At 39.6% G+C, this 13,180-nt stretch overlaps 1 protein-coding gene across 4 annotated transcripts in view; it reads left to right on the forward strand.

The window, feature by feature from the left end:
• The window catches only part of PRMT8 (protein arginine methyltransferase 8), a 57,019-nt gene that overhangs the window by 29,181 nt on the left and 14,658 nt on the right, over positions 1–13,180 (forward strand). For all 4 annotated transcript variants that reach the window (XM_014891542.2, XM_088159141.1, XM_088159140.1 and 1 more), the window contains 3 exons: positions 2,233–2,418; positions 5,621–5,776; positions 10,734–10,797. In XM_014891542.2, the coding sequence (XP_014747028.1) occupies positions 2,233–2,418; positions 5,621–5,776; positions 10,734–10,797 (406 nt within the window). The remainder of the gene's footprint in view (positions 1–2,232; positions 2,419–5,620; positions 5,777–10,733; positions 10,798–13,180) is intronic.

Consider the following 13,180-nt stretch of genomic DNA (forward strand, 5'->3'; position numbering starts at 1 on the left):
GTTTCATTTCATTCTGTAGCTTTAGTCGGAATAACTGTGTTCTCATAATCCTGTCTAGACCCTTCCATGCAGCCAGGAGCAGAATTGATACTACCTGTGATCTAGATAGGAGATTTGCCTTCAAGACCAGCCTCTTTTCCTGCAGCAAATGCTTTCTGTTGTACAAAAAATAACATTTAAATTTGTAGTTTGGCAGCAACAGAAATGCTAGAAGCCCCCGGTTTCATTTACAAAAACTGATATAACTTCTCACCATTACATGTCTTTGGCAATTGCCTGTGATGTACTGTTGTGTGCCTGGAGACATTCTTACCTAAGACAGGAACAGAATTCAGTGACTGCTTTATTTTGTAATTTATATAAATTTGTGTATTTTGCTTGTAAAATTATGCAGAGGGTAAGATTTAGAAGAAAAGTGTAAGACCCTACAGATTTAATATTATAATAAAACAAAATTTCAAACACCTACAGTTTAAGTCTTTGTAATCCAGCAGACAAATACAGAAAGGACTGCTTGGAAAGGTAACTGCAAAAATTACATAGGGTGCATGCCAATGGAGAAAAAGAGTAAAGATAAAACCTCAAGTATGTAATTAAAAGTAGCAGGATTATGTTTGAAAGAGTTGAATATTAAGAGCAACACTTTGACAGAAATGAGTTATCAGTATTACTGCTTGCAATGAACAGGCAATGAAGCAATGTCTTCAGAGAAATTCCTGCAGATGGACATTTTTGAAACTAGACAAGACAGAAATACAAACACCAATTGGGAGCAATTATTCTGCATGGGAGGTGAAGTAGATGAGGTGAACAGGGTAAGGTGAGAAAATAAAAAATTGTAAGAAATAGAAAAGACTTATAAATAAAGTACTTCTGTATGTTTGAGGATGGAAAGTTTTACAGGAACATAAAGCACTGGCATTTACTTTTTTAACAGATGGACCAAAGAATCTATCAAAAGATGACACATATATATCTTCAAATGAACAAGGGTAGAAAATGTGGGGGCTTTTTTCTTCTTCCTCTTTTTTTTTCTTTTTTTTAATTGAAGCAAGCTGAACTAGGCTAATTGATGCTATTCAGAGACAGTACAAGGGATTGATACCTCACAGTCCCAAGCTATAGAAGACAGCATGAACTTTATGAAAGTAGCGAGGAGAGGCTCAGACAACTCTGGTCCCCACTGGGAAACTACTGAGTCTAAAAAAAAAAGGTACAAGAGGATATGATATTTAAAGTACGATTGGCCTTAATATATGAAGATGTCGACCTATAATTTGCAGGTGACTTAGTGCATAGGTGAAGCTGTAGCATATTGTTCAGTCTTTCTCAGTTTTCAGTGTTTTGCTTCATATTAAGGATTCAAAATGTAGATACACACATGGGCCAGACCAGGGTCTGTTTCACCTCATATTTCAAAAACATTCTGTCTTCTGTCCTATGTGCCGCAGGTATCAAATCTGAACTAAGGGGATGTGAGAATTCTGTGTCTATTGGAATGTTGGTGTTGGAGGTGCAATACACAATAAAAAAATTAAGTGCTGAAGGGCATGGTGTGTTGGAAAATCATAACTCCTGCATCTCCCAACTACAGGAAACTACATTAAGGGACCACACATGCCACACAGCTCCCTACAGTGACATCCTGACATCTTGATATCCTGAGAGACTTTTAGATAGTGTCAGGGACTTTCAGATATTGTGAGCCTTCTCAGACCTAGCTCATCAATATAGACAGGCACCTTACCTGATAATTAAGAATCGATTGTGAATCCTGCCATTGCTGGCAACACTGTGTCTGGAATCCTTTCTTCATGAGCTCTTCCTTGCAGGGGAACTATTTATTTATTGCAACCTGCCTCTCACGAAGCTGTGGCAGTTTGACAGAATAGGGCACTAATGGAGAAAAAGTAGCTCTTTACTGCTTTATGTCAATGTTTGCAGCAACCTGCTTCAGCGAATACCAATAATTTGCCATTACTCTGCACTAATTTAGGTATCTGTAGAAAAGCATTAAGGAAAAATCTGTTAAGGTAATTTTCCAAGACATCAAATAAGTTAAAGATCCAAGAACAGAAGGCAGCCTCATTTCACTTATGATACACCAGGTGTCTTTGGACTTGTTATCTACTAGATAGTTACAATACCACTAACAATAATATCACTATGCTAGACAAAGAGAGAAATATTTCCTTTAATGATGCCTCTTAACAATATTCCATGTTCTCCTAGGTTTGCACCATTCCACCTCAGCCTCCACAGCCGACTGTTGTTCCAAAGCCAGTTCAGTCTGTCATACATGTTCCATTGCAACCAAGCTGCCCAGGACGAGGCAAGATGGCAAAGCTCATCAATCCAGAAGAGATGACATCCAGGGATTATTACTTTGATTCCTATGCTCACTTTGGAATTCATGAGGTAATCTTTATTTTTGTTTCAGCAATTGTTAAATAACTAAGAATATAATAATAATAATTATTATTATTATTATTTCTTTTTTACTTACTTATCTGTATTCCACTTGCTCATGATTATACTCCTCTGCCTTTCCTCAGGCAATTGTGTAGTCTGGTTAAGTGCCAAAGCTATCACCCACTTCCCTAGAGACTTGTACTCAAAACCTTTGTCCCACTTAGATTCTTATGTAGCTGTGTGTGCAGTGGTGAATTTCACAAGTGCATCAATGCAGTGCATTTATGAGGGCTGCAAACCAGCCCAGCCACAGCCAGGGGTGCTCCCTTATTGCTGTGTTGGGGATTTTGTTCTCTTACGTGTTTGAGCACAGACATCAGCAGAACAGCTACTCAGCTGGCATGAGAAGCCAAGCAGTTTCTTGACTCCTGGCATGTTACTGGAATGCACAGGCAACACTGATGGGAATATTAATCACCTCCATTAAATACACTGCTGGAAATAATTTGAAATACTTTGGATGAACCATTTATTATCAAAATGTTGACTGTAGATGAGTCCTAAAGAAGTCACTGATACCTTGTCCTTGCTGATATTTTTGTGACACAAGAGGATGAGATCCTTAAGAGCAGGATGCAAAAAATGTGAAATGACTCAGTGCACTCCTCACAAACAGCATAACAAACAAAATCTATTTCCATTACTCTAGTAATTGTTTGTGGGGTATAAACATAAAAGATTTCTATCTGCCAATAACATCTTACCAGTGTAGTATTCAGAAATCGAGTCCAAGAATGGAAGAAAATAGAGAAACAATTGAGTGGGAAGGAGACATAGAAGAAATTTTGAGTACACATCAGAGACCTTAAATCAAATGGATCTCCTTATGGAAGGATACAGCCATGGAGGTCTCAGGGAGTGCAGAGAGCTTCTTGCTGAGGCTGGGAAGTTGGAGGTTTCTTCCTTCCTGCAGGAGGTGTGTGCTGGTAAAGCATCTGTGTCAACAAGTAAAGGAGCTGCTAGAGGAGGCTGGAAGATTTTGAAGCATCACGGGCATGAGGAAGAGACTGACTGGATCTTCTCTGAGAGCATGAAGGTACAAGAGCCTAAAACCCCAACTGTACTGAAAGGAGAGGCAGTCAGAGTCTGTACTTATCAGGTTTGGAAGTGAGGACTTCTCTGATGGTGAAGGCTGGAAACTTGTCACTTCTGGGAACAAAAGGGAGGCTGTTGATCCACCTGCAGATGTCTGGCTACAGAATAGGGTCAGTGTCCTCATTGCAGCTGAGGGGCAGGAAGGTCTGTCCAACAAACCTCCAGAACCAGTTGGCTCTGAGCCAGGCAGGAGCACTGGGAGAAAGTAACAAGTGATAGCTGCCAAAGGCTCCCACCTGTAGGGTACAGGGGCCCCCATCTGCTGACAGGACCTTCTGCCAGGGCGCTTGGATCTGGGACATGGTGGAGAGGTTGCTGTCGTTTGTCCATCCCTTAGAGCAGCCCTTAGAGCCTGCTGCTCTTCGACATGAGCACCAGTGAGACCTGGAGCATATAAATGTCACTGAGAAGTTGATGATCAACAGCAAGGTGTGCCAGGTGGATTTTTGCCTCAATTCTAACAGCACAAACAAGGACTTGAGGAGGAGTGTTACCATGGGTCCACAACTACTTGTGCAGCTGGTGTCAGTGACAAGTTTTTGGTTTTTATATCTATGGGACTCTCTTTGAGGATTGGGGTCTGCTAGGAAGAGATGGAATCCACCTGAAAAAACAGGCCATAAGGCATCAGTATTGACTCCAGGGGAGATACCACTAGTGACTGGCCTGCAGATGGACTTTGTGTTGCTCATTACAACATTTTCACAGCAGCAGTTCAGATCAGTTCTCAGCCCACTGCACTGACCATTTATGTAGTCCGTAGTTCACACATTTTTCACTGAGGATGTTATGGGGAAAAATGTGGGAAAATTTGCAAAAAAATCAAAATAAAAAACATCCACTCCTCTTCCCTCATCCACAAAGCCCATTATTTTGCCATAGAAAGATACCAAGTGCTCAGTCATCTCCAAATCCATGCTGAACACTCCCAGTCACCTTCTTGTTCTTCATATGCGTGGAAACAGTTTCCATGAGGGTGTACTCACACCTTTCCAGTGGTGATGGACTGCTCTTTGCCTGATACCAAATCATGCTTTATGATAAAAGTAGCCTTTTATTCATCTGCAGTTACTGAGCATACATAGTGTCCTGCCAAGACAGGTAAGTAAGCAGCTGATACATGTAACAATCCAGTTCATGACTGCCTCAGTCTGCTGGGCAGTAAACAGATCCTTTTCATCTTGAAACTGAAAACTCATTTGTCTACTTGCTTAAACTGCGAAATTCGGCAAGAGTATAAACAAACCTTCAGCCTTCTAGACATAACTGAAGCATTTGCAGAATAGTAAAGTCTGTGTTGAATGGTCTACACATCTCTTAAAACTGGCACCTGGGTCTTGAGCTGGGTCCTCTTTATTAATACAGTTTGACTGACAGATATACAATAGAAAGCAAGGTATCGATGGAATTAAATGCATGTACTGCTGCTATCAGTGCATCAGAAATCAGCACCTAACAATGGCAACTCAAACTAGTGACATAGTAGTCTTGGTCACACATTAATACATAATCTGGAAACTGATTGGATAAATGAGTGGACAGAAGAGCAGTTGAGGGAGGACCTTACAATTCAGAATTTCTAAGTTCTGCTATGGACTTCTGTCTCACACTTGGCAAGGCTGTTAAGTCTGCTCTCTTATAATGTCATATGGAACAATTTCTTTTCTGTTCAAAGAGGAACCTCAGAAGATCTGTCCACTGACCTCTGGGTTGTGCATGATTTAGGAGGAAAGGAATGCTTGGATTTCTGTGTGGCTTCTGTCTATTCCCAGGGCAGTGCTGTAGTTAGATTAGATTCTGGTTGTCGATTGTAACAGTGAAGTAATAGCAAAATAAAACCATACAAGGGACATCGTGCTGCTTCTTAATAATTCAGCTCTAAGTAGCTGGCATTTTACAGTTGCTTCGATGTGGGCACCCCAAAGTACCTGAGAAACCCTTCATGTTGTATATTAACAATGCTTAAATGACAGGAAGGGAATGCATTCAGCAGCAGTGTGGAATGTATATAAACATTTCAAATAGTGACACAATACTTTTATTTTCATCACAGGAAATGTTAAAAGATGAAGTGCGCACATTAACCTATAGAAACTCAATGTATCACAATAAACATGTTTTTAAAGATAAGATTGTCCTCGATGTTGGAAGTGGCACGGGAATCCTCTCCATGTTTGCTGCAAAGGCAGGAGCCAAGAAGGTATATGGGGTAAGAAGACTTTCCTTCACACTTTGAATTTGTTTGTACATTTTGCCTGGGAATTTGGCTTTGTGATTTACCTTCTCTTACTTGTCTTGGTTTGAAATTCTACTGTCCAAGCTCATCTATGACTTGGTTTATAGTGACTTCAGTGGAGTTCTGTTTTATTCTATGACTTGCACTACTGTGCCTTCTCCAAATTGGGATGTAAATGGCTTTTTATATGTGGAACCTTTGGTGATCTGGTACATATTCACATTTCTTCTTGGCTGAAAAAAAAGTTAAAGAGACTCACTCCTACTCAGAGGGGTTAAGTGATCTATCTTGCTTTTTAAATTTTCGAGGTCTGCAACTTTGTAGTCTTGGAAACAAATTTCCTTAATACACTTTCTCCTGCATATTACAACTCAGCAAATTGTGCAAGAAAGCATGTGCATGTTTTCTGTGCCAACAATAACACTTTTCAGAGGCAGAAGGAAATTATTACCTTAAATACATTGAACTTTAGGAGCATGAATGTGCTGTTCTCTGCAGAGAAGTCATTACAGAGAGCATAGATTTGCTTACTAAGTATATTCAAACTTATTTGTACTGACTCTAAAATGACAAATGCAGTTTCTTTTTTCTTTTGACTTCTGTTTGCCCTGAAGACACATAGCAACATAGAAAAGGGGAAATAGATCCTATTTCTCGGTGTACTTCAACAAAATTGTTTACTAAAACTTAATTGGGTACATCTGTGCATTTGAAGACTGATGTCACTAAGTACCCAAACTGTGTGTCTTCATTAATGGTAATGATACATGAAAAGCCATTTCAATTCTCAGGCTTATATTTTCAAAATCCAGTGTTAGTTCTGAGTATTTGATTTGAATATCAGACTAGAGCATGAAACTATAGATAGCTGAAATCAAAAGGTGCTGGAAAAAGTTTTGGAGTTTAAGCCTGAGACTGGCTGCTAGAATCCATTTTCTTGTAAACCAGTATTACTTATTAATATGATTTATTACCTCAAAGCCTCAGGGAGGATAAAACCACAGCTTTCTTTGATGCAGAAATGCAGGTCTCATGCAAAGATGTTGCAGTGCTCTAGAAGTATAAGCATACACAAAATGATGATGCTGTGCTCCCACCTTCCTATCTCTCAGATCCCTGGCCATATGGTCTTCCTCCCTCCCTTGTGCTGGCACTGGTGCTTATCTGGTTTTACAGTGAGCCAGCTCACTGGCAGAAAATTCACCAAGTAAAAGAAAAGTAAATACTTTCCCACATGTTTGTTGTTGTGGGATTTTTTTGTGTTTGGGTTTTTGGGTTTTGTTTTCTTCCCCTTTGGATTTCTTTAGAAATCTTTCAGGCTTTACCTCAGGCCTTTCTAAAGCTCAGTGGCACACCAGTGCCAGCTCACCCTCTCGGCTCATGGACTGTTCATCGCTGAAGCTGGTGGGTGTGCTATCCATGGAACTCAGCTCTTAGAGGAACTCCCTTAGGTGTGAAACTCTTTGGCTACAGCCAAAGAATTTCAACCTTCTTGTCAGATGAGCTGTCTCACTGTGAACCCTGTACACAGCAACCTGCAGAGTGGATTTGTGTTAGACAAGCAGCCATTTCAGAAACTTAGCAGTGGCAATCTTATAGTCAAATTGAGAATTTATGGTCATATTTGCCATTGGAAACTGAGAGTTCCATTTAAAAAGCAAATATTTGCCATGAGTTATTACATAGACCTGCAATGTTCATTTTCTTCTGTACAATGAAATGTGATTTTTCAAATAGCATGATGTGGAAACTGTTGACAAGTGCAGAGTGTTGGTTTTTCAACTACAGATATCACTCTCCTCTTATTCACACTTTCCCACTTTGGGTTCAATTTCATCCACTACTCTGTCTGGTTCTTCCTATCCCTTCTTATTCACTGTCAGAACTTATTCTTTGCCACTACCTAAGCCAACTGCTAGAATTATCTCTGGGTCTTCAAGATATGTAAATCATAGAATCATTAATTTAAAGCTGTATCAACTTGGCCAAGGACATGTCCAGTCCAATTTGGAAAATCTGCAAGTATAGAGACTCTAAATACTCTCTCAGCAACGATTCCAGGCCTACCATCAGCAGGAATTTCCCTTGCCACAGCTCATGATTACTGACTTTTGTCTTGTCCCTGTGCATTTCAGAAAACAGTTTGACTTTACTTTCATTGCAAGCACTTTTGGGATACTTTTAGTTTGCTATTGGACTGGGGGAGATCTCTTTGCAACCTGAACAGAACCAGCCCCCTCATTTTCTCTCCTTTCTTCACCTGCTTTGAGCCCTAACCCTTGTGGGAGGGTACCAGTGTGCCATGCAGTGATGTTCATCTAAGGGGGGCAGCTGTTGTAAGAAATGTAGAGATAGAATTGGCACATAGCTGTCGGTGCTTGGGAGGGGTCAGTGAGGCACATAAAAATACATAAAACATCCTTGAAGCCTAGGCTCATCTGCTGCATTTAGTCACACAAAATTCAGGACAGTCACTGCAGTAGAACTATCTGAATTCCGTGGTGTTTGCAGACAAACAAGACGGTGCAGGGAAGAAGGAGTTAAACAGACACGGAAAATGAAGGCTGATGTTAGCTGTCAGCTGCTTTGTATAAAAAGGTGGTGATGAGAACACAGCCCAGGGGAAATCTGGGAATGTTGTGACTGTTTCAGAAAGAGACCACAGTAAAAGAGGAGACATTCTCAGCAGAAGATTGAAGATTGAGAAGTAAAATGAAAGCCGAGGTGAATATACACACACCAGATACAGCTGAAGCAATTCGAGGGCCATGCTGTGACCACTATTATTTAATATCTTCATTAAGGACAACAGATAGTGGGATTGAGTTCACCCTCAGCGAGTTGTGGATGACACAAAACTCCTTTGTGCAGCTGATATACTTGAGGGAAAATACCCCTCCTAGAGGAATGTTGTCAGGCTTGAGGAGGGGGCCTATGTGAACCTCATGATTTTCAACATGGCCAAGAATAGGAGCCTTCACTTAAATCAGGGCACTCCTTTGAAGATCTCTTCAAGCCCAAACCATCCTATGATTCTGTTATTATAAACTCAGGTGCAGACTTATTTTGTTGGAACATGCACTTTTCACAAAATCCAAATGCTTTGCAAAATAGGACAGATTTGAGCAGATCACTGACTTGAAAGAAAACTGAGAAAAAACCTGACAATACCGATTTTTCCTCTATTTCTTCACCTACAGAATTCAGTCTTCTTTTTTCTGAAAGGACTTGCTTTTTAAAATAAAATTCAACCACAGTATATAGTCCAAGTCAAAATACAGATGAACAGCTTTAGCCACCCTAAAGCAAGTTTATTTTCTGAAATATGTATTCCTTCATGAAACATTTAAGTATTTGGGTTTTTTATTCTTTTGCTTCTTTGCATCTGAAGCGGATTTTTGGAAACTTGTTGTCATTCATGAGAGAGAACTTTTTATTTCTTTGCACCTTGTTCTTTAGAAAGTTTGGAAAGTGACCAGCAAACACCTACATACGCCCTCTTTATTTAAAAACCATCCAAAATGGGCAATGGAATTGAAAATCCCAGACAGATATAAATAAAGACAGGGGAAATGAGTATAATGGCAGTAACTATAGACAGGGAATACAGTCTACACAGCTTACAGTAAGGGAAAAACCTGGATGGAGCAAAATGACAGCCCTCACCCCAAAGGATTTCTTCCTTGAACTCTCTGGACTGGCATTCAGGTGCTCCTTTCCACAAGCCACTTTTGGTTTATCCTTAGGCCATTGTGCCAGACATTTTAGGAATGGTTTACATCCACAGGCAAGCTAAGCAGAATCAATGTGTTCCCATGGGGACTGGGACTGATATTATGACTGCTATTATGTCTGTTTCATGCACAATATCAAAACAATAAAGGATTTGTGTGTCCTTGCATCTGCTCTCCTGCCATCTGTGAGTGCTATCACGGAGGTCAGGCACAATTTAGCTTTTAGAGATTAAATAGGATTCACTGGATATATAAACCACTTCATTAGAGGTAATATAGTTCTATTTGACATTCCCATAGGGGAATTAGAGAGACAAGGATTATGCAAAGTAGCATCGCCCGTTCAATGCCAAATTTGGAAGAGGTAAATTAGGAACCAATTCAGTGACTGTAAGCAATTTTGGCCTTCATGATTTTCAAGGGGCACAAAACCCAGAGAGATTCATGAAATGTAGTTTTTCTCTGAAAGGTATTAAAGGTCATTGAAAACATGCTTTTATGCTGGAACACAGATTTTACCAAGTTTAAGGGCAAATCTAAAACTAGGAGGCACTCTTAATTATTTTCCTAGAAAAAGCACAGAGCTGGTCAGAGAAAAAGCCATGGAGATTTGGATGTTCTTGTAAACAGAAAATTTCAGTCATTTCTTATCTGTTAAAAACCTGCATTCTTTTGGAATAGCAGCTTTGCTAAAGAATATAGATTTTTCACATAGAAAACAATTGCTTCTTGGCATAGACCAGTATTGGCATATTTGAATTTTAACATTATTCACAAAGGTTGAATGTATTTTGTTTTAAAATACATACGGAGGTGGGGCATCATCCTAATTCATTCCATTCAGCAGATTTTTGTGGGTGAGGAGGCAATATTCGAAAGTAGCAGGAATAAATTACAAATAATTAATAAATTATGTACATTTTGTAGGTAGAACCTCTTTTTTTCATATTTCAGTGATTTTAAAAACAATCTTTTCTACAGGAGCCAGTTTAACTCAGACACAGACTGCAATTTAAATATTAAAATATATTTAACTATAATCCTCCCCACGAGTTTGATTTACTCTTTATCAATGGCTACATGCTCTGTAGAGTCTTTGCTGCCTTCAGTAGATATTGTTTTCATTCACATAGCTGATGTCTCAAAGTTAAATTGCTCTTTATCTTGCTTTTTCTCTTTTTTTCTTTTTTTCCTAGATTGAATGCTCAAGTATATCTGACTACTCAGAAAAAATTATCAAGGCCAACCACTTGGACAACAGTAAGACATATAATTTTTTTTTAGGAAAAGGAGAAGAGAACAATTTTGCTTTTTCTGATTAATTTATGTTGTGTGTTTTACATGTAAATGGTAGTTTTGCAGAATTTACTTATGTAAATACAAAACTAAATACCTCATTCTAGGCACTATAACAATTCCTCACAGGAATTGCTGTTACTTCTGTATTTATCAAGACAGAAGAAGTACATAGAATTTATCAATGGGAAGTTTAGTTTAGCAAAGCAGAAGCAAGACCTTATATTACAACTGAACTTACCAAATTAATTCAGCCATTTGAATTCCCCCTTCTCTCTTAAACAGAATAGAAATACAAACACACATATTGACATTCAAATTGAAATAAGGTTTAAAGCAAAAATATTTCACTAAATTTTCCGACTCCCCACTTTAAGAAAACACTTTTTTCAAAACCTTATCAAAACACACACTCAAACTAAAATGTTTGAATCATAAAATAAAAATATAATATAAAACTTCTTATTTGCTTGAAAAGAAAGCTGACGAAATTTCCAAGTATGTGGAAACTAAATTGAAAAAAAAACCCAAACAAACAAAAAAACCCGCACAACCTAGAAGTAACCCCAAGCTACTGAAAAACCTTAGCACAAAATAATCCCCAACAAGTTCTATTTCATGCCTTCAGTCCTCCTCCAAATCACAGCCCACAAGATATCTTTGTAACAACCTTAAAAATCAGTCTTTTTTTAACTGAGGCCGTGAGACAGCTCCTGTTTTAAAAGTGCTTTTCTGTGAAGAGCTTGCCTTTGCTGCAGAGCAGGTCATGGCTGGGCTGTACCAAGTGCCCCCACTTTTAGCTGTGTCTGCACTGATGCTCTGCCCACACATGCACAGGAATGGGTTTCTGTCCTGGTTCATATCTGTTCTGATTTTTATTGCTGTCACTGGCAGTTTCCCACTAACCCCAAGCTCTCTGGCAGGAATATTTATTGTGCATCACGGGCATTCAAGTGTTGTGGTGTGAAACAGCAGTGACATGGATACAAGAGGCCAGCCAGTGGATGCATCTCTTGGTTCAGGAAAAGAAGGAAGCAAAGGACTAGAAAATAGTCTTCTCCACAGTAGGAATAAAGCACTAAAGCAGTGAGGTGTGACCTCCTTGGTTGTCCTGAGCCTTGGATGCAGAGGCCATACGTTCCCAGAACGGCTTTCATCCACTAGAGACACAAATAGCACACCGCAAATCAATTTGCATTTGGATTTCCAGCAGCAGGAATTGTGTGTGAAGGGAGCAGTGCCAGCATAAATTAGAAGGTTCCAGTGCACTCCAGAGAGTGCAGAAGGTATTTATCTCTGCTCTCTCCCCCTGTTTCCACAAGGAAAAAGTGACCAGGAAACTGTGGAGGCAGAAGCAGAGCCGCCTCCCTTTGGGAGGAGGCTTGACAGGGCAGGTTCAGCAGTCTGCCTGACTGCAGTTTGGTCTGCAAACTGCACACCTGAGCCAACATTTACACTTTCACACTCTACACCGACCCACATGCACTTTTATTTTAATGCAGACAGGTACTGAGCCAAAGGATATTGTTGCTCATGGAAATTTTCCCTTTTTTTCCCTGCCCTAAATGTTTCGAAAAATGGAGAGTCAGCAAAAGGGGCTGAACCAAGAGAAAATCCACTGTTTCCAGAACAGATAAATGCAATACATCTGGGGACAGCACAATCTGTTCCCACATGATGCCTTGTGAAGGGAGGTGGGAGGAACCAGTGCTGCTGCAGCTGCTTACACTGACTGTTCTAGGTGTAAACAGGGGGCTTCAAAGTCAGGTGTATCACTTTGGCAGCTGACAACAAGTGCTAAAATTCACTCCAGGAGAATTGGGGCAGTGAAAGTTCTTGGGAGAAAAGAGAACTAAAGAGACTTCATAGCTGGAGCTTATAGACATGAAGAGTCTTCAGTATATCAACAGATTAATTATTGAATTCCTAACTGTGAAAGAAATGAGTTTAAATAATGGCAAAGAGAAGAGAACTCTGCTCTTTCCCAGTCAAGTTGCCCTTATCAGCTGATACTTTGTGGTACCAGTCTGAGTCAGTGTTCCCTGTTTCTTAGGGGACCAGTCTGGATTAAAAATTTGCTGTGCAAATAAAATGGCCACATCTGGTTAGAGTAATACTAGTACTTTGTGTATTTGGGGAAGACAAAGCCTCCTTTTCCTTGGGCTGATTTCTAAAAATCAGTCAACCCACACTTCCACACTCAGCCAGCTAACCTAGTTCTAGCTAAATTAAATTAAATTACCTTCATTTATCTGAAACTGAATGCTGACCACTTCATCAATAAAAACTGCTATCATTAAAAATTGCAATTAATTAGGAGTAGTGGAGTAATCTTATAAATTAGTAA

The sequence above is a fragment of the Sturnus vulgaris genome, chromosome 2, assembly GCF_052056855.1.
Source record: "Sturnus vulgaris isolate bStuVul1 chromosome 2, bStuVul1.hap1, whole genome shotgun sequence".
In the NCBI taxonomy this organism is placed as follows: domain Eukaryota; kingdom Metazoa; phylum Chordata; class Aves; order Passeriformes; family Sturnidae; genus Sturnus; species Sturnus vulgaris.